The sequence below is a fragment of the Strix uralensis genome, chromosome 4 (assembly GCF_047716275.1).
Source record: "Strix uralensis isolate ZFMK-TIS-50842 chromosome 4, bStrUra1, whole genome shotgun sequence".
NCBI classification, from domain to species: domain Eukaryota; kingdom Metazoa; phylum Chordata; class Aves; order Strigiformes; family Strigidae; genus Strix; species Strix uralensis.
Window position 1 is genome coordinate 10700700 of NC_133975.1, and position 21281 is coordinate 10721980.

Sequence of the window (21281 nt, forward strand, 5' to 3'; positions counted from 1 at the left end):
GTCCAGATTTCAGTCTCAGTGTTGGAGCAACTTCATAAAAGAAACTTATGTGAAAACCATGATACTGCTCTGAACCATAACACTGAAGCCCATGTTTTTCACTGAACTGTAAGGAGTTATTTTTGGGGCTAATGGACACCAAAGTAGGGGAAAGGAAAAGTGTCTTCACTGCCATTACCACCTGTGACCATTGGTGCTACTCTGGTAAGAGGCAGTGGAAAAATATATGATAGTTTGCAGAATTCGTACTTCCACGTTGTGCCTGGAGAAGTGCAAAAGACATCGGTGAAATTCCTGTTTTGTCATTTGCATGCAAATTTTCTAATACATTTGTGAAGCTCTTAACATTTCAGCAGAAAAGCTTAAGGTGTGTGTGGTTTAAGATACTTATGTAGAGAGTTTCTTACTGTTATATGAACAGCTATATTATGATTTCTGCTATCACTTTCCTTAATCTTTCATGAATTTGTGTACTGAACATTTCCAGAAATGCTGTATGAGAAGTGCACGAAACAAGTAGATTAACTTACTGAGTTAAAGAAGTGAAAGCAAGGTTAATAAGTTGCTTTGAAACTGTAGTCTTTAGCAAATTCTTGGAGGCTAGAAATGGCAGTTCTGTTGTTTGTTGTGTAAACTGCTTAGCAGGAAAATTGGAGAAGGAAATGGTCTAAAGAGGCAAAGTGGAGTTAAAAGGCTAGGACTGGGAAGAAACTGGGGACCTGGTCAATAGGAGATATGAATTAATAGTTTCAGGAGTCATTCCCTTTTTAATCTTATTCCTAGTCCCATTTTTAGATTGGGATTCCTTCCCATTTTTCATTACCTTGGAATGAACTGTTTGTTGGAAATTTGGTCTTTCCCACAAAAACCCTCTCTAACACGATTTATTCATTTAACATAAAAATGGTATCAATGGTGAGCATAGGCTGCAACCATACCTTCCAGTGAGGCCAGTCCCAGGTGCTGAGGGGAGGGATACCGCGGTGTGCTGCCCTGTCCTCTGTGTGTGGCATTCCCATCTTCCCACAGAGTCCAGTCTCTGGGATACAGTGCTTTTCCAGGTCAGGGAGGGGAGGTGAATGATTACTGTTTCTAGAAGTATGATACTCTTGGTGTTTTAAATCCATTATTAAAAGGAGGGAAGTTGTCTTTCTGTATCTTACCTTCCACTATAGTTTTAATGCTGGCTTCTCCCCTTTTCTGTTTGCAGGGACTTAATTACGTATAATGAGACATGTATATTGAAACTTCTGCAGGATTCAGACAGCTGTATTTGAACAATATTCCAGCTGAATCTTCCCAGCTAAATTCTGGCTTAAATTTTAGGGGGGGATTTATGCTATGTAGAATCATAGAACAGGCCAGGTTGGAAAGGATCTTGAAAGATCGTCTGAACCAACCTGTCATGGGAAAGGGGGTCTAGATGGGGTTATCTAACATCCTGCCCTCTTGTGGCTTGAAAACCTCCAGCTGATGGGGGCTCCACCACATTCCTGGGGAGGTCTTTCCAGTGATTGATTTTTTTCTCAGTGTAAAAAAAATTTCTTTCTTACATCAAGATGAAACCTCTCCTAGTACAACTTCTACCCATTGCCCCTTGTCCTCTCCATGTGGCTCCTTGTGAAGAGAGAGCCTCCATCCTTTTTGAAGCCACCCTTTAACTACGGGAGAACTGTGATGAGGTCATGTGTCATCAGCCCGTCCTGTGTCCCCCCCCCTCCCCCTGAGCCTTTTCTTCTCCAGGGAGAAAGGATGTAACTCCTTCAGCCTTTCCTCGTAGAGCAGGTTCTGCAGCCTTTGATCATCTTCATGGCCCTGCTTTGGACCCTCTCCAGTCTGTGTCTTTCCTGAATTGTGGAGACCAGAACTGCACACAGTAGTACTCCAGGTGTGGCCTGACAAGCGCTTGCTGTGTTGGGATGATCATGTCTCTCTCTTTGCTAGTGATGCCCCTGTGGATGCAGCCCAGGATCCGATTTGCCTTCGTGGCTGCAGCAGCCTGTTGCTGCCGACTCCCGTTCAGCTTGTTGTCTACCAGGTTCCCAGGTCCCTTTCAGCAAGGCAGCTCCCCAGCCACACAGACCCTGGCCTATACCGGGCTCTTTGGTTGTGTCATCCCAGCTGCAGGACCTTGCACTTGTCTCTGCTAAACTCCATGCTGTTCTTGCCAGCTCACTCTTCCAGCCCGTCCAGGTCTCTCTGTAAGATGGCTTTGCCTTCTGACGCATCCACCTCACCACCCAGTGTGGTGTCATCAGCAAACTTGATGGTGCTCTCAATCCCATCATCAAGATAGTTTATGATGATGTTGAACAGTGTGGATCCCTCTGCGGATCCTTGGGAGTCCTCCACTTGTGACAGGCTGCCAGCCTGACTTAAAACTGTTGATCACCACCCTCTGAGTGCAGCCTGAGAGCCAGTTTCGTGCCCATCTTGCAGACTACCCACCCAATCTGTATCTTGCCAGTTTGTTCAGGAGAAGGCTGTGGGAAACAGTGTCAAATGCTTTGCTGAAGTCCAGGTAAACAATATCCACTGCTCTCCCCGTGTTGACAGAAAATATTATTTTGTTGTAGAAAGTGATGGGGTTAGTCTGGCATGATTTGCCTTTGGTGAATCTGAGCTGGCTTTTCCCTATCACCAGCTTCATTTGGCTGTGGTAAAGCTAGACAAAAATTACATCGTCTTGCAACCTGACTTAGTTATTGCTGTGCTTCACCTGTGGCTCCTTAAATGTTCTCTTAACACAGCGGCCTAGAAAGTCTGATTTATTAGCAGGATACCAGAAGTAGGCTTTGGTGTTTTGTTTCTGAAGTCATATAATTTCTAGGATTTTGAGGGTGGGGGTGTGTGTCATGTGTTGGTTTTTTATTTTTTTTTTTTCCCCCTTCTAACTTATTCTAGGTTATTCATCCTGTTCTAAGTACAGGATCTGTAATTTTTCTGTACAGTCAGAGGGTGCCAGTTAAGGAAGGACTTAATCTTATAAGTATACGGTCTTAATGAAACAATTTTTAGTGATCATTGTTTTTTTAAACAAAGAAATTTGTAACCTTTTTTGGCAATCAGAAAGCAATTTGGTATTTGATATGGTAAAAGGCCCGTAGCAACTGCTGTTTTGACAATTCTGTTACATAGATTCTTGCCCTTCATAAATATTTGGAAGTTTCCGTCTAATTTGAAGCAGATCCCTAGCTTTGTTCTTTGTTATTACCCATTTCAAGAGATTTTTTTTTTTTAAATGTAAGTATTGGAAATAATAAGAATTGTTGATGAGCTTCAGTACACAAGTAATACTGTGTCTTAAAAACTGATATAAATGTTCACTGTTGCATATGGTTTGAGGTCTCAAGTTTACCCAAATAAATTTTTGCTAGTTCTTTATGTAACCTTGTGATCACTCACAGCCCACTGTGCTAGGCTCTGATTCTCTGATTTCAGTGTTTTGGAGAAGGTAAAAATGGGAAATAATTGCTTACAGAGTAGGTGCATTTCAAAGTAATTTTTTGGCACTTGGTCTATTTTTTTTTTCTTGTTCTCTAATACAATCTGTTGAACTGCTGTCATAGGTACTGAGGCATGACATTACAGATGTAAAATACTATACTTTTGGTCAGATAAACTTATTGTTGGATTTCTCTACATTTTCAGAGTCCAGTGTTTAACTTGCAGCATCTCTGTTAATAAGCAAGATGATGGTGCCTGCATTCAGTACAAGATAAATAACCGTTCTTGTTCGTGAAATAGTCTCTTCCTGTTTGAAAACAAAGAGCAGAGGAAATTCTGAAGATGCATGAGCTAGGAGCATTTGCTAAAAAAGAAAATAATTGTTCATGAAGTTAAGTATGTTGTCTAGTAAGTAGTACAGTCATGATTTACTTTCTTTGTTCTTAGACTTCCTAAGATAGTGCCAGCTTTTCCTTTTAAAAGTTCAGTAGGAAACATTTGAAATGGCAAGAACAAATCCAGTGTCATTGGTGCCAAAATGTTCTCATTGAAAATGATGGAAATTGTAGTGCAAATCATAAATAATTTCCCTATTACAAAGTTATATTAATTTTTTAAGGAGCAAATTTGGCAAATGTTTTCTAAAGTAAAGGAAAACTAGCAAAAATACAGAAAGTATCAGAATATTGAGTGAAGTGGTAACAGTGCGAATTTATAAAGTTTTTTTTCAGGTCCGAAATGATAATGAAACCTTATTTTCTATAGATGGATGTTCTGCTTCCTCACCATCTCCCCACCGACTCAATTTCACGCGAACTGAGTGTGTTTGCAATGGCTCAGTTACCTCTTGGATTTCTTGCTGCCTGCAGTGCTGCACCACACCAGTGCTGCCCAGCCCTTTCCCTTCCCCTCCCTCCCTCCTGTCACCTCATGACTTCCCTGTGCAGTAATTTCAGCTCTGTAGTTTTCCACAGTCGCTGTGACTCTCTTTCCTGGGCCATAAAATTAGTCTTTTCTCTGTTCTTTCCCCATGCTTTTCTGTTTTCACCCGAAATAGAGCTCCCCTCCCTCCTCCTGCCAGCACACTGCCTGACTTGTCACTTACATGAGCCTTTTGACTAACTCTGCTCCTCAAAGAGTGTTTGCTAATTGCACAACGGTAAAGAAAACAGGTTATTTTAATTTGTTGTGCTACCCCCTTGTCCCTTCCCCAGTAACTTCTTGTCAAATCTGTTTTCACCTCTGTTACACCAGAACTATGCCACTAAGTCTGAGAGGAGATAACTTGTTGGAAGAACTGTCAGAAAAAAATTGGATGCAAAGCAAATTACTATAGCATTGTCAAAATAGGTCTCAGGAGCTATATGTTCTGGAAATGGGTAACCTCAATCTTTGTTGCTAGTGACTGGGATTGTATTGACAGTGAAGAAGCGTGCTGCTCATTTACTTTGCAAATTTGACACAAGATCCCATACAGATGTTTTGCTTGCATGTTATTTTGTACAGAGAAATTGTACAGGAAGAGGGCAGGTTTTTGGTTTTGTTTTTTTTTTTTTTCTTCTCTGAAATGACTTGATTTCTTACAGTTTTGATCAGATAACTCTCCTAAATTTAAAAAAAAAAAATATATTAATAATTGTAGGGGTTTTCTTGCTGTCTTGTGAGTTGGTTGTGTATTTTAAATTTTAGAAGTCTCTTAGGTTCCCTTGTCTTCTTGTCACAACCTCCTTCCTGCCTCTTAGAGTGTATTTTTGTTCTGAATTGGCCTCAGCAGACTTAAAGCTGCATTGGTGTGAAGAGATGTGCTCAGCCTTTCGGTGGCAGCGGAGCCCTTAGATTAGGTCAAATTCCATCAACTGCAGCCTTAGTAAAAAGAATTTCCTCTGGGTGTGGAGGAGCAAAAAATAACACATTGCAAGCTATTACAAAACAAAACCAACCTTTGAGTGATTGGAAAAATTCATTTCTTCGAAGAAGGGTAGTTAGCTGGTCCCTGCTAGTGTACCTGTTGTGAGACATTTTAAATCAAGGTTCCTGTAATATTCATAATGATGCTGATTCAGGTGAGAAACACTAAACCTATAAACTACCAGAGGCATAAATACTTAGATCTGTCCCAACTTCCAGGTATTGGAATTAGTTTAATATTAAAGGTTTAAATATGTTTATTAACTACAGTGAGATGCCAGGCCAAATCCAATGTTACTTTTAAAAATTACTTTATATAATTTTTTAGATTTATGTGTTTGGATTTTTTATGTGCTTAAGATATTGTAGATTCTTATTGGGTATTATTTACTGTCTTACCTTAAATTTATTTAACTATATGTGTATCATCTAACTCTCTAGATTGAGTACTGAGGAACATAAGCTCTTTAAAAATTGAGTTTTTTCTTTTTTCTGGATGTTAATGTGAACAGTTTTATGGCATTCCTGTTCTAAAACTTCCATACTTTGTTTAAGCTAAACTCTGTATTACCACTTGCTCTTAGGTGAATGCTGTGACAAAACTCTTCTTGGGTTAGAAGAGGATGAGGAGGAAGGGGATTTTGAAAGATAAAAGTTACCTGAAATACTAATACAAATTTCAGAATGTCTTTTGTAAACAGTTCTCAGTATCTGTAAATGTGCTATAAATTTTATAAAGCTGGTTTTCTAACAAAAAATGTATTTCATGAACAACCTGTTTATAGTAATTGCATACACATATGCATGCTCTGTGATAAATACAATATGCCACGAGTTGGCTTGGTGGCTCTCATCTGATGTGGTGGTTTATTGAAGTTTCTAGGATTTATATGTACATGCGTATTAGAAGAATTGGATCTAGCTGCTTCAGTTACTGTAAAGTGTGATTTGGATTTTATGACCCCCCGCCAGTAATAAATGCTGTTCGCTCTGACTGTTTATATTTGAAAATAGCTGATTCCAAGAGAAGGGCTTTTTATGCACTTACATTCTCCAGCTGTGGCTTTTTCAGTTAAGGGTGTGGCTTTTTCTGACACAGTTGTGTTAGAACAGTCTCTCACATAAAAACACTTATCATAGCAAAAAGTCCTTTGACATTACAGCTTATCTTACTTGGGGCTGTAGTGCGCTACATTGGAAAGGAACTGTCTGTACTGAAGAGTTTTGGATGTGAAGATGGTCTTAATTTTTTCTTTTTTTACTGCCTGGGCAGCCTGTTGTGATTTTCAGTGTGACTTTCCAGTTTATAGAACCATTGGCCATTCCCCAGTGTGTGTTCAGCGTAAGTGTTCAGACCATATTACTGAAGCTCTTAACTGGAGAGTTCATCATGCCTTACTCACAGAGGGTCTTCTGAGGAAACTCATAAATAAATTTCAATGGCTTGTGCAAAATGTTATCAAATCTGTTTCTAATTCAAAAATCAATACGTTTATCATCAGTAGCTGACAGCCATTAAAATAAACAATTACTATTACAATTATGTTGAAGCAGTTAATTACTAGGTCTTGGAGGGGAATGCCATTAATTTTGGGTATCTACAAAACTGAGCTATGAAATTGTTATTTAACCGTAGATATAAAATGATCACTTAATGGTAAACATTGAATTCCGGTTCAATTATTGCCACTACATAGTGGTGAAGTAGTAATAGCTTCCCAGGACCTTCTTGAATGCCATCTTATACTTGGGTGAAGGAACAGTACAACTTTGGCAAGACACTGTGATCCCATTTTCATGTTGCCTGTGCAGGTTGGTAGGGACCAGCCTCTTTCCAGTGTGAGTAAGAAACAGTGAAGTAATGTATGCAATTTGTTTGGAAATAGCTTTTGGTACTCTGAAAGTAAGATGGAATTAGTGTAAATAATTAAATGCAAAATTATGTTTGCAGATGTGTGTATTCTTTAACACTGCACATACACATATACACAAGATGCAACGTGACACTTAAATATATTCTGGAAGTTGAATGCTTCAGCAGGCAGGAGCAGACCATTGTTCTCTTCTGGTGGTGGTGGTAAAATCAAACTTGATAGTTTTCCCATGCTTGCTTTAAAGTAAATACACATTTGGGGCTACACCCAACAGAATGCAGTATAAATTCTGAACTACTGGAGTGGTTCAGTTTGTCTTTATTTGTGGATTTGCCCTTGCACTGTTTCTAAACACCCTGATACCTTGTAATAAGCAGAGGGTGGTGAAGTTCAGACTTAGATTGGGCCAAGTGAGCTATTACTTTAAGAGAAAAAGCCATATTTCTGAATCTGCAAGCTGTCATTTTTCAACAAAAACCTGGATGTAGAGGCATTAGGATAGCTAATAGAGCTCAGAAGAGGTGTTGTGGAAAGTGTTAGTGGGCCTTCAAAAGAATTTTTAAGGTATGAAATGGCAGATGGTGCAGGCTGGAGTTTGTGAGGAGGAAGAGGACTTAGAGGGTGTGTGTTAGGGATCTGAAGCTGTCACAGGAGAGGTGGGTCCTTTGCTATAACTTCACTTGCTTAAAACTTTCTAGGTCTAATGCCTTAAAAGGTTTTCCATGCAGAAAAAAGCATTATTTCTTCTCACTATACACTGTTTTTCTTCCTGGGTGGAGGAAAGCTAGTAATTAAAAGAAGCTATAATAATCAAGATGTGTGTATGTGCTTACTTTAAAGGAAAAGATTTGACCATGACTTTTAAAGCCTAAACTGATTGGTTTAAAATGAGATACTTTAAACAGTGCAGAGGTGTCTGTGTGTGTTTCTGTAGCAACTCAGTGGGTGGAAATCACTGAGCATCTAAAACTCGAGTGTCTTCAGTGCTAACATAGATTTTTTTGATTGTTGTATCCTCTTCTGCAGAGTCAAGGAGAATACTTTGCTTGTGTTCAGCTATCTCAGTTCAGTGATTTGTTCATTCTGAAATAAGAAACTAGTTGAGTTTTGAAACTTGTTTTCTAATGTAATAATTAAAGAGGAGCTTAATTTTAATTTGATATGTCAGGAATCGGAGGTTTGAGTCTCAAGGTGTTGCAAGGGTGGCTTTATTGAACTAGTTGTTTGTCAGTGGAAGGCTTCAAAAAAATCTTCTAAAAAGGATTTTGGAATGAAGGTTATAATATTGTGCCCAGCAAACTGGAATAATGTTACACAAAGGGATTCTTGTGAGTGAAAGAAGGATGTGTGTATGAGCAATACCAGCTGAGTTTTCAGCCTTTCCAGTAGTTACATGCAGTTGCTCATTACAATATGCAAAACTAAAATGAACCCTGGTGGGGATTGTGTGTGTGTGTGCATTCCAGATTCCAAAACCCACATGCTAATGTAGTGATGTGCATGTTGAATGAACCAAAAAAAAAAAAAATTTGTGAAAAGTATGCCTCAGTTTGCAGAGTCAGTATTTCTGGGTTTGTCTCCAGAAATGCGTTTGCAATCTGAGCATGTTTTGGTGGGGTTGATTCTTCGTATTAATGAACATGTGTAATATCCTATTTTCCATAATGATTTAAATTCTGATTTGTGCAATATTGGTATATGTCTGCTTTAACTTTTTAAGTAAAAAAGAAAAAAACAAAAACAAAAACAAAACCAATGGTTTTAGACTCATATGTCTTGAACTTCTCTGTCATTGTCTATGAGAAGGTTTGAAGGACTTCAGTGCTTCTGAAAATCAAGCTGTGTAGACAGTTCAAAGAACTGGAGGTAGTTTAAATGGGAACTCTTGTATTAGTTTTGTGTAGCATGTACATAATGTAGTATATTTGACTATTCATATACGTTAGCCTACTTTTCTGATCTTGTATTTCAAAATATTTTTTTCTCCTCAAAAATATTGCTATCCAATTGCACAAATATAGTTTCTGTGTTTGGGAAGCCATGCTAATTTTAAATGGATTTGAACTGTTGCTCTGAAACAAGAAACATGTACAAAGTTCTTAGTTATTTCCTTGCTTGATTTATTTATTATTCTTCTTTGTCCCCTCTTCATAGGTTCCTTAAAACTGTGCTATGAATGGTGATTCTGGTGTGGGGGTGGTGACTTCACCACCTCCAACAACAGCCCCTCATAAAGAGAGGTATTTTGATCGAGTTGATGAAAATAATCCAGATTATTTGAGAGAGAGGAATATGGCACCTGACCTTCGCCAGGATTTTAACATGATGGAACAGAAGAAGAGAGTCTCCATGATTCTTCAAAGCCCAGTAAGAGAAGAATATGTTCCATCCTGAAAGTGATAAATTTATTATCTCTATTTTTAATATCCATCTGGAATTGGAGAATTTTGTGCTATCTTGGGTCAATTTAACCTTTTGTCTGGTTGACCTTTCTTCTAAAACATCATAATTATAGCCTATTTTTTCTCACATTATCTGGTTGAATTTTTATTGTCTACTCATGAAACAGCTCCTCAGTCTTGCTTTCAGAATTCTCTATGTAATCGTCGACATTTTTCATCATATTTCATCTAGTTCTGGTCAGACATTTTTTCACTTGTTTCATATATTCAGTGTTCATTTAAATATTTAAATTTAGTAACACTTCTAAGAGTAGCTTATACAAGGCAGATCTGTGCTGGTTTTCATGCATGATTCTGACATATGAAAATATTTTTATAAATCTCTTTCTGAATGGGTGCACAATAATAAACTATGAATGATTGACATTTAATATTGAAGATGCTTCCCTCGGGGAGAAAGTACACAAAACAAAATTTCTCTCATAACATTTATTCCTTCTGTAGTAACTGATGGGTGACTTTAGATACAAAACTTTCCATGACACAGCTTCATTAAGAATAGAGATGTAGTGGTATATTTAGTTTTTCCGCATGAAATCAACCCATTTTATTTAGAGTCACTTAAAGATTGGAATACTTCTCTTTCAGTACAAATTCCAGTGTTCTTATCAAAAGCAACAGCTACCAGCAATAGTAAAAAAAAATCTTCTTGTTTTCTTCCTTTCAAAGTTGAAACCAAAAAAACCCAAAATGAAAATGAAAAGAAAAAAACAACCAGGAAAGAAGTAAACCACCCCTTGTTTAAACATATTTTAAAAATTCAATGGCGATTCCTTCCTGTGTTCCTGGATGCCTTCTGGGCTCTCAGTTCCCTATGAGCCACACCGATAATTTTCTTTCTCTTCTATGGTTCTGCTACTTTCCCTTTCACGTTTTGTGTTAGAGTTGATTGTACATCCTGCTTCTTCCAGAAATCTCTATTAGTAGGTTAAATGAGTTTTGGTGTTACTTGAAGAGAGAATGCTGGAATTTCCAGTCACAAAAAATAAGTGACTCATATCATTGGAGTTCCACAGAGCAACATTTTCAAGTAACATTATGCACTCAGTAATTCTGCCCTGAGCTGTTTTTCAGAGGAGGTATAAGATGTTTCCATCCGAGTGCTAAAAAGAATCTGTGTTTGAAGGGTTGAAGCTCATTTGAACACGCTTTACAATATGCAATGTCCTGTTGCTAGGCTTTTTGTGAAGAACTGGAATCTATGATCCAGGAACAATTTAAGAAGGGGAAGAACCCAACAGGTTTATTGGCTTTACAACAGATAGCAGATTTCATGACAACGAATGTACCAAATGTCTACCCTGCAGCACCACAAGGCGGAATGGCTGCGTTAAACATGAGTGAGTGCACCTTAATTTATAATAGTTACATTCTTTTTCTTGAAAGGCTTAAAATGACAATGTGAATGAAATGAAAAGTGCTGTGAAGTTCAAATGCTGTCCTTTTCTGCTTACGGGAGCATTGCAAACATAAAATGAATCGATTAGTTTCTGAATGCCACAGTGATATGCAATGTGATTCATGTATATAATTTATATCAAAAGCTGTTTCAAATGTGATATCTAAATTGGAAAGCAAACCTGATAAGTCTGCACTAGTTTAAAAATGTGAAGATTTAAATATTGCTAATGTTTGTCACATGGATTGTCTGCAGGAAAACGCAGTGCTCATTAGTAGTTTAGTAACAGTGAAGGTCTTTAGAAACTAATTATTTTTGCCATTGAAATACTGTTTGCAGCTTTCTCCTGTGAAGTGAAGCTATAGACAAGAAACATCAGCAAGGAAAACAAAGGAGGAAAACAAAAACCAAAATGTGCAAATGCATGTACACACAGGTTTTATGTTAAGATAATATAAATCCTTGCCTGTTCTACAAAATAAATCTATAGTTTAGACTGTAGCATGGCCTGATTCTGCTTTATCACAGTTACTTTTAACCACATTTCTAATTGCACTATAACTAGAACTACGGTATTTGTAATTATTTACCATAATCCTCCTTGCTCTAGCTTGTACTTAATTTTTCCTAATTAAATGAACCTGTGTGTATCTTTTTAGATGGGTAATTCTCCTTTTTAGGGATGCCAAATCATGTATCAGGAAGTGCAATATTTGGAGTTTCATTTTCCTTTTAACAATGAAGTTGTATTTTACAGACAATCATTAGTTTGACAGAGAAAATATTTTGCTAAGGAATGCAGTGTCACCTTAGCACTAGCGAATATTAAGGAAGGAAACAAATGCTGAGTCTACTGAAGATAAATGACCTTGCCAGAGACTGTCATTATATTTGCGTAATATAAAATATGGCATTACAGTAATTAAAGTTTGCTATCCATTTCTTAGGTTAATATGTTGATATAAACTAGTAAGAACAACAACTATAATAGCAGCGCATGTTGTTAAGTTTTAACTGGTGTTGAATGCAATCCCCCATGTGCTTTTTTACCTCTTCTCCTTTTCAGGTCTTGGCATGGTGACACCAGTGAATGATCTGAGAGGATCAGATTCCATTGCCTATGAAAAAGGGGAGAAGTTGTTACGGTGTAAATTGGCGGCTTTCTACAGATTAGCAGATCTCTTTGGCTGGTCTCAGCTTATTTACAATCATATAACAGTGAGTATTGAATCAACAGATAACTGAACCAATTGTTTTAACATACAAGAGAATTGCTTCCCTCCCCTCTCTGTCATTTTCTCTTTGTTTGGAAGAGGAGCAAAGTGGCATTGAAAGCCGTATAATAGTGAAGAGATTTGTCACTGCATCTCAAGAATAAGAACTGGAACAGCTTGGATGTCAGCCTGAATAGAGTCCTAAGAGGGTGTACATGAAAGTTCTTACGATGAAATTAAGATGCCTGAAAGATTCAGTCTTTTAGTATCTTACATGCTTTGAATAATTGTATGTATTGTTCTGCAAGGTCATGTCTCAGTTTTCTTGCTAAGTACTAAAATATCTTCTTAGTCATTCAGTTGAATTTTGTAATTCAAGGTACCAGCCTCTTTGAAAAAGAAACCATAGTGTTTCTGAACATGAACAAACTACTTAGCTTAATGCAGTGTGCCAAGAATTTTTCTCATGACTGAGTAATTGCTGGCATCCATAAAAGTAATGACAAGGAGGTCAAATCAAGGAGGTTTTATATGCCAGAAGAATGATCAACATGAGTCTCATGAGTAAAGTCACAGCTGTGGTGTGCAACCCAGTCAATTGTTTTTCGAACAGAGCTGAATTGTTTTATTTTCTACATAGTAGAGGTTGTCCTTTATGTATTTTCAGTTCTTCTAGTTGCAGTCTGAATGAAATATGATAATTTTATTATTACTGCTTTTTGAGAGTTTGAGGTATATTGTTTGGGAACCGATGGAGATGATAAATGATATGGATAGGCATAGGATCAAGGCAGTGTTGGTTAGATAGTTTGGCCCCTTTGGTAAGGGAACATATCCAACATAATGGTTCTTGTAAACAACTCTGTGCTGCTGCCAGGAGAATTGATTTTGTAAGAGGCACATTAATGTGATAAAAAGATTACTAGGCAAGCAGATTTGGAGATGGCTTTCTAGTGTAAAGTTCAGCCCTGGGAATGTTTATGTGCTTGGATAAAAAGGTAAATGTAATGAGTGGTGGCCTAGGGAAGTGATTAAGGCAAGGGCATGTGATTGGGGTGGAATGCCTCAAGTTTGCTTTCTTTTGGTGGGGGGAAGCATGAGAAGATTAGATAATGGTGATACCAGTTGAGGTAGAAGACGGTCAGAGCACTCAGAGTATGAGATTCTGAAAGTATTTTAGATAGTTTTGAAGGGCAAAGTGGTACTGGAAAGCTCTTTGTTAATGGTTTGTCAGTAGCAATCACAAGTTGTAGTTCACCTGTCTTTTACAAACTCCTCCAGTGAATAGCATTCAGAAAGGTCACTAGTACATATGATTTACTTTCAGAAGCTGATACAGAGCAAGGTTGTTTGGTTTTTTGTTTTGGTTTGGTTTTTTTACAAGGTACTCTTGTCTTTGTTCCATATACTAAGTAGTAGTGTGGTAGTAAGGCGCTCCTTTGTAATGTGGTGAATGTACCACTTTGTGCAGAGCTGGAGTTTGGCTCAAAGTTTTCAGCTTTTTGTGAGTGGATACTCTATTACTAGGTGATTGCATTGAAGTTAAAAGCTGCCAGTGTACTTCTCAACTAAGAGAAAAGATACATGAGCCTTCTGTGAGGGGCATAAACCTGTGTGTTAGGGGAGAAAGGAATTGTGAAGATATGAGAGCCAATCTGGGCATATCAGGGAGCTGGGTGGAGCATCTTTGCTTTTCTGGATCCTTATCAATCACTGACAGCTGCTGTGTGTGGAATTGTTCAGACTGGTGCAGTCCTGATGCAAAAGCAGAATTACAGAGCATCAAGAGCTTTCATGGCAAGTACAGTAATGTAGAGTAAACTTGGGTGCCTCCAAGGTTAGGCAGAATTTGGGATTACAGGTTTACAGAAGGTTCACATCGTTCACCAAGTCGTGGTTTGCTTTGAGGGCATGAGTTGTTTATTAGATCTGATCCTAAAGTAAGGTGGCTGGTGAGTCTTGCTACTTGTTTATCTTGTGTTTGAGCTTTCTTACTAGCTTTTGGGGCAATTTGAATAATACCTGTTCTCTGTCCTGCATAAATAAGTAAAAGATTTTCTAGATCATTTACAGTTCTGTAATGGAGGATTATTTTATTCATACCAGTACAGGTTAACTTCACCTAACTGGTTCGGTTTAAAACACTTATGCTATAGCATGTTACCAGCTGTTGTAAAGGAAGCTAGATTTGTATTAGAAGCTTTTGGATGACTGATCAACTACTTTAGAATTTTTTTTCCTTGCAATAGAACTATATCAAAGTATATATGTATTTAATGTTGCAAGTAGTAGAAGACATGAGGGAGCATAAACTAGCTGCATCTTGGGGAAATGAAGAGCTCATAAACAAAATTTTTAAAAGCATTAAAAAAACCACAAACACAAAACCTGTAGATTCATAGCAAAAGTCTTACATGTCCAGTAAAACATTTGAAGCCTTTTAATTCTACATTGAGACACATGTGAACAACCTAGCTGTCCTGTACCTTTCAGTGTACAGACTTTTAAATGGATGCATCCCAAGATGTGCATGGTTTGAAGTCAGAATAGGTTTTGTATTATAAGCTCCTGATTGTGTGAATTGGACAAAGGAGCAAAAACATGAGTGTCAGGATACTTGGTAGAAAACCTGCAAGTGTGCTGTACTGCTCACAGATGTCTCACAGGCACCAGCATCAGCAATGAAACCCTTCTCAGCATCAAGATGTCTTAGATCTGTGGGCCAGATTCTTGCGATTTCTCACAAACTTCTATTTCACAGAATCCTAGAATGGTTTGGGTTGGAAGGGACCTTAAACACCATCTACTTCCAACCCCCCTGCCATGGACAGGGACAAGGGACACCTTCCACTAGACCAGGTTGCTCAAAGCCCCGTCCAACCTGGCCTTGAACACTTCCAGGGAGGGGGCAGCCACAACCTCTCTGGCAACCTGGTCCAGTGTCTCACCACCGTCACAGGGAAGAACTTTATATCTTAGATCCTTAAGTACTGGAAGGCCACTATAAGGTCTCCCTGGAACCTTCTCTTCTCCAGACTGAACAACCCCAGCTATCTCAGCCTGTCCTCATAAGGGAGGTGCTCCAGCCCCTGATCATCTTTGTGGCCTCCTCTGGACCCGCTCGAGCAGCTCCATGTCCTTCTGATGTTGGTACCCCCAGAGCTGGACACAGCACTGCAGGGGGGGTCTCACGAGAGCAGATAGAGGGGGAGAATCCCCTCCCTCGCCCTGCTGGCCACACTTCTCTTGATGCAGCCCAGGATACAGTTGGCTTTCTGGGCTGTGAGTGCACATTGCTGGGTCATTGTCAGTTTTCCATCCACTGATATCCCCAAGTCATACCTTGTGTTTTACTGGGGTAGAAATACAGTTGGAGTATAAACTCATTCTTCTAAAAAAAAAACCCCACAAAACAGTAACTTTTTTTCCCCATTTCTCTCTATATCATTCCTTTTATCCACAGTAGTTGAGTTGTCATTACCACAGAATCTAAGGATTTGCAGTCTTCTACCAATCTGAAGGACTCTGACATGTACCTACCATCCAGTTTTCTTCAACATGAGTTAATTAACTGTGCTGTGTGTTGACTGTCTGTTGTAGCGTACGTGAAAGTCATATTGCATATGTTACAGGCATACTTGCCCATTCCATATTCAAAAGTAACTTTCATGGTTTTGGGCCTATTTGTATGCTTTAATAAAATATTCTTAATAACTTTTATTGTTGGTTTTTCCGTAGGCCAGGGTAAATTCTGAGCAGGAACACTTCCTCATTGTACCTTTTGGACTCCTCTATAGTGAAGTTACTGCATCTAGTCTGGTAAGCAATTACTATTTTTCATAGCTATAAAATATGAATAGCTGAATCTGCTCTGTCGGTATATCTGTCACTGTTTAAATTGTGTCCTAGAGAATATTTTACTTTGTTATATGTTTAGAATAGTTCTGTTGAACATGGTTGCTTTTGGTACAGCTGAGGTATCTCTGAGAGAGATTTCTTTGCACGTGTTCACCACCAGGTGTCCTCCAGTTGATCGAGCTGTAAAGAGGAGCCAGGTCATTTGGATAGCTAATCACATCATGCCCTTGAAAGCTGCTGGCTGTTGAGTCAGGCTTGTTGAGGGAAACAGTGTGTGTTTCAGACATGAATGATGCAAACCAGTTACTATTTCAAGACACTGGGTCAGGTGCCTAATTTAGTTGCCATCATTTAATGATGTAAGTAGCTGAGGGTGTAGATAAATTACATTTTTGAGATCTAATGGTTGCAGTTGAAGACAGAACTCCCTTAACTGTTAGCTGGTGGGAAGCATTTTGTGAGCATTTATTTTCAGTCTGGTCTACACTGCTGCTGAAGGGAACTTGAGTTAATGTTGGTGACTCTTGTGTTGAAACAAAATAGAAACTTTCACACTGTTCTTTCTACCTGGCTACTTCTAGCAGAGAGGTGAGGTAAGTATATGCAGAGTAGTAACATTTCATACTTGACACCTTAAGGTCCCAATACTCCCCCTCAGCTATCTGTAAAGTTGGCTCTTTCTTACATAACTCCACCTTAACCATCTGTAAAATTTTAGTTGAAGAAGCTATAGGAAAAGGAATGGAGAAAATTGAGACCTGCACTTTCTTGCTACTACAAGATTTTTAGAAGAGGGTAAGGGCCATGCTGTGGGGATATTTTGTGTGGTTTGGGATTTTTTTTAAAGGTGTTCTGCTTTTGTCTCTGTATCAGGAATGTAAGTACCTTGAGAATGAAGGTTGCATGAAGGTAGTGAAATGCACACACACACATGCACAAACAGTAGAGAGCATGTTCACACACACATAGCTAGCAGCAGGATCTAGTAAGAAGAGAGGCTACAGTGATAAGGCACATAGCTTAGCTGGATGAGCGTGCTGCCCAGCAGCCTGCTTACGAGCAGCTCTTTAACACTGCCTCTTTCTCTTCATATCTCCCATGCTTGTTCTTCCTTTCTCCACTTTGAAACCCCATTTTCTCCAATCTTGTTCTCTCCCAAATAAACAACCCATGCATAATTACTTTTTACCTTTTATTCCAGTTTTGCTATGTTCATGTCCAAATTTGGTATTTATAATATTACCTGGGCAATCTCAGCCTTACATGGTATCAATGATATGGCTACCTAGGTGCTGGCCTTTCAAGAACGTATGCCCCAAAGGGTCCCAATACTTCTCTTCAGATATCTGTAAAATTTGCAAGTTTCTTATATAACTCCACTGTAAGTCTTTGTGAAATGCAGCCATTTGTCACAGTGCTGCCTGTAACTTTTGTCACCTTCTTGCACTGTTACCAGTTACATGCCACAATTTCTTGTGTCATATCCAGTAGTTCCTGATGTCCTCTTCAGTTAGCTTAATCTCAAGTCAGGGTCCTGGTCATCTACCTACAGCCTTATCATGCATATTTTGACACTTGTTAAAATAAAATACTGGAAAAAATACAGTTTTAGAGCCTCAGTGATAGATGCTGAATTAAATCAGATTTTTGGCAGTCCTAATTCATTTATGGAACTAATTCTTTTTGTTCCCAGGTTAAAATCAACATTCAAGGAGATGTAGTTGATCGTGGAAGCACTAATTTGGGAGTAAACCAAGCTGGCTTTACTTTGCACTCTGCAATTTATGCAGCTCGACCTGATGTTAAATGCATTGTTCATATTCATACGCCGGCAGGGGCAGCGGTAAGCACACCCTTTAGTTTGTCATCTGTGCTGTTCCCCCCACCCCACCCAACTGGAAAATAGGTGGGTCCCCCTTAATCGCAGATTTGCTTCATTTTTGAAGGGCAGAGAGCCTTTAAGTCTGCCTTCAAATGTGTGGTTCTGTTTGAATCAATCAGATCTTCCTTATCTGATTGTTACCTGCGTGGTTGGACAGTAAATTGAGCTCTGTAATTGGAAAATACGTATTTCATATTTGTGTGTCCTTTACCATAAAAGAGCATATATTTTGACAGTGAGTCATAAGAGCTTTAGCATATTTTGTAAAGCACAATTTATCAAGGGTTTCTTAAATATTTGAAACTTTTCCAACACCTCTCATGAGAGCAACTGGTTACAAGCTAGTTTTACCTCTCTGGAATTTGTTGAGAGAGTCATCTGGTGACTCTATTTCAAAGTTCACATTCTGATTTTTTTTTTTTTTTTTTTTAAAAGCTCATTAATAGCAGCAATACAACCATTTTAAGGATAAATGATCAGATTCCTAAAACTGTAAATTCTACAGTAGTCTTTAAAAATGTTCCTTAACTTTACACACAGTGCTGTGGAATTACTTGTGTCAAAGTGTGTCAATAAATTTCTTCTTTTTTGGGGGGGAAAAGAGAATAAAACCACTGGGTGGAATGAAAGGAATGAAGGATGCAGTTGATTTTTTTTTTTCTTTTTCCCCTGAGTCTTTTCATAGTGGTGTTGATGTCATATAAAGAAGCCATACTGAATCAGGTCCAAGCTCAGTGTGACTTTTGTATTCAAACCAGAAGTTGTGAAAAATAGAGGCTTTAGGAATGGAGTATAAGACCACTGTGTATGCCTGTAAAGAGCACATACATATAATATATATAAACTTATTTTTATTATAATTCTATCACTATTATATTTTTCCATTTTTTTCCGTTGCAAGACATTAAGTTAGTTGTTTTAATATTTCTCAGGTTTCTGCAATGAAGTGTGGTCTCTTGCCAATTTCACCTGAAGCACTTTCTCTAGGGGAAGTAGCTTATCATGACTACCATGGTATTTTAGTGGATGATGAAGAAAAGGTGGTTATTCAGAAAAACTTGGGGCCTAAAAGCAAGGTCAGTTTACATCTAGAATTAAAGAAAGAAAAGTATGTGTGTGTGGGTGGGGGAGGTATATTCTTTAATCAAGGGCAAGAAAATACTTGCCTTACTGCTGCTAACTTTTTTTGCAATGTCTCCCTAGGTCCTTATTCTCAGAAACCATGGCTTAGTATCAGTTGGCGAGACTGTTGAGGAGGCTTTCTATTACATTCATAATCTAGTGCTTGCCTGTGAGATTCAAGTAAGAATTTTAGTATGTTATGTAATAATACAGTGTGCTGCTTTAATCTTCATACAGATTAACACTGGTTAAACTCTTGGTCTAAATTAAGACAGTGATTTGTGAAATCATTATGTTGTGCATGGACATGCACAATATTGGTGTAACCAGTGATGTTCAAATACTGTATTGGAACCATCTATTTGATGTGTACTGCCTATTAAAACAGAGATATTTTCAAAGCCTTAAGACAACTTTTATACAAGTATGTTAATTTATTTAGCTTTAAAATGAAGTAGATTTCTTCTGTTTTTTCTGATGTCATTTTTTTGGAGGTTTTTTGGTTGTTTTTTTTTCCCCCCTCAAGAAACCTAAAATGACTTTATTGTTTTCAAGGTACGTACCCTGGCCAGTGCAGGTGGACCTGACAATTTAGTGCTTTTAGATCCTGGAAAGTATAAAGCCAAGTCTCGTTCCCCTGAGTCTCCAGCAGGTGAGGGTACTGTATCCCATCCAAAATGGCAGATTGGCGAACAGGAATTTGAAGCTCTTATGCGAATGCTTGATAATCTGGTAAGGCAGGCGCTTTTGTCTAATTGTTTCATATGACAATGTATAAAATACTTTAAAAGCTGCAATAAGGGACATTTGTGAAGTGGGCTGCATGTAGTTGGGATAGTTTATACAGCCTGTTCTTTCCCAGAGATTAAGGGCCCTCAGAGGAGGAGGCAACATGAAGAGTGTCAAGAATGCTTCAGGTGTCCTTTGTGCAGATAGCAGATTTACTTCTGTATTCATAATCTGGTAATTATCGATGGGATCAGAGGGGATCCTTGTGTGATTTGGTACTTCCAAATCAGAGTACTGTGGTGCTTGCTACTCCTTACTCTTTGTCCTCCCCTCTGTTCCCATCCCCTCCCAAAATGTGTAAAACAGTGTTAATGTTTTATCAGATGCAGGGTCCAGCATCATCTAACTTTGTAACACTCTACTAGAACCTAGAAGAACTCAAAAGACAGACTTCAAATAAATAAATAAATAAAATTTCTTTAGATAAAATGGTTTCAGTAAAATCCTGTCTGTAATGAATGACCAGCTACCAACATTTGCTATCCAGCTTTAATGGTATCCTGTCAGAAGGCTCCAAGTGGTGACTGTAGATAGTGGTAAGGAACATATAAAAACCTATGGTCACTGTAATACTCAGACGTAGTCTTCTGATTTGTGATTTAACTAATCTTTTTTCCTTTGTAGTCTTAACTGTGGTCTTCATGGTCATGTGCTGCATGTGCCCCTGACAGGATCTGCACTGATGATGATACCTTAAAACAGTATCCACCACTTCTACTATGTAGTAAATAAATAGGGTTTTCCCCCCCACCTTAGATCAGTGTCCTCTCTGTAGTATGGAAAAAAAAAAAATTCAGGCTACTTCATTAGTAATTCAAATATCTAATATTTTCATATCGGACAAAGTGATCAGCCATAACCCTAAGTCAATGGAAAAATTCTCACTGATTTGAGTGAGCAATAATGAGACTATTAATGTGGTTGGCTATGGACAGTGGACTCCCTGTATCACTGACTGCTGGTACCTTCAGTAGATTCAGTTGGATTTCATTTTCTGTAGGGAATACCAGTTTTATGTTTCTTACTGCAAGCAGGAAGCAGGATCACAAAGGAAATATCCTTTTACAAGCTAGGAGTGTAGGAATAGAAAGGAGCTTTCAGTCATCCAATAACAGGCCCTTACTATTACAAATAGCCATGTATTATATTGGATAGTTGACTACATTAGGCAGTAGATAATTACTCAAGGTGCACTTTAATCATTAAAAGATGGAGCAGCAGCCAAGATAATGCCTCAGCAATGCTTAATGCATGGAAACTCGACAAAGAAAGCTAAGTCTGCATACTCAGAGCTGAAGGTTCTTTACAAGTAGCTTTATCAATAAA

At 38.3% G+C, this 21281-nt stretch overlaps 1 protein-coding gene across 16 annotated transcripts in view; it reads left to right on the forward strand.

The window, feature by feature from the left end:
* Positions 1 to 21281, forward strand: part of ADD1 (adducin 1) — a 66643-nt gene that overhangs the window by 22299 nt on the left and 23063 nt on the right. For all 16 annotated transcript variants that reach the window (XM_074865633.1, XM_074865626.1, XM_074865630.1 and 13 more), the window contains exons 2-9: positions 9384 to 9596; positions 10869 to 11031; positions 12157 to 12308; positions 16043 to 16123; positions 17856 to 18005; positions 18977 to 19120; positions 19248 to 19346; positions 19722 to 19898. In XM_074865633.1, the coding sequence (XP_074721734.1) occupies positions 9402 to 9596; positions 10869 to 11031; positions 12157 to 12308; positions 16043 to 16123; positions 17856 to 18005; positions 18977 to 19120; positions 19248 to 19346; positions 19722 to 19898 (1161 nt within the window). In that variant the 5' untranslated portion in view covers positions 9384 to 9401. The remainder of the gene's footprint in view (positions 1 to 9383; positions 9597 to 10868; positions 11032 to 12156; positions 12309 to 16042; positions 16124 to 17855; positions 18006 to 18976; positions 19121 to 19247; positions 19347 to 19721; positions 19899 to 21281) is intronic.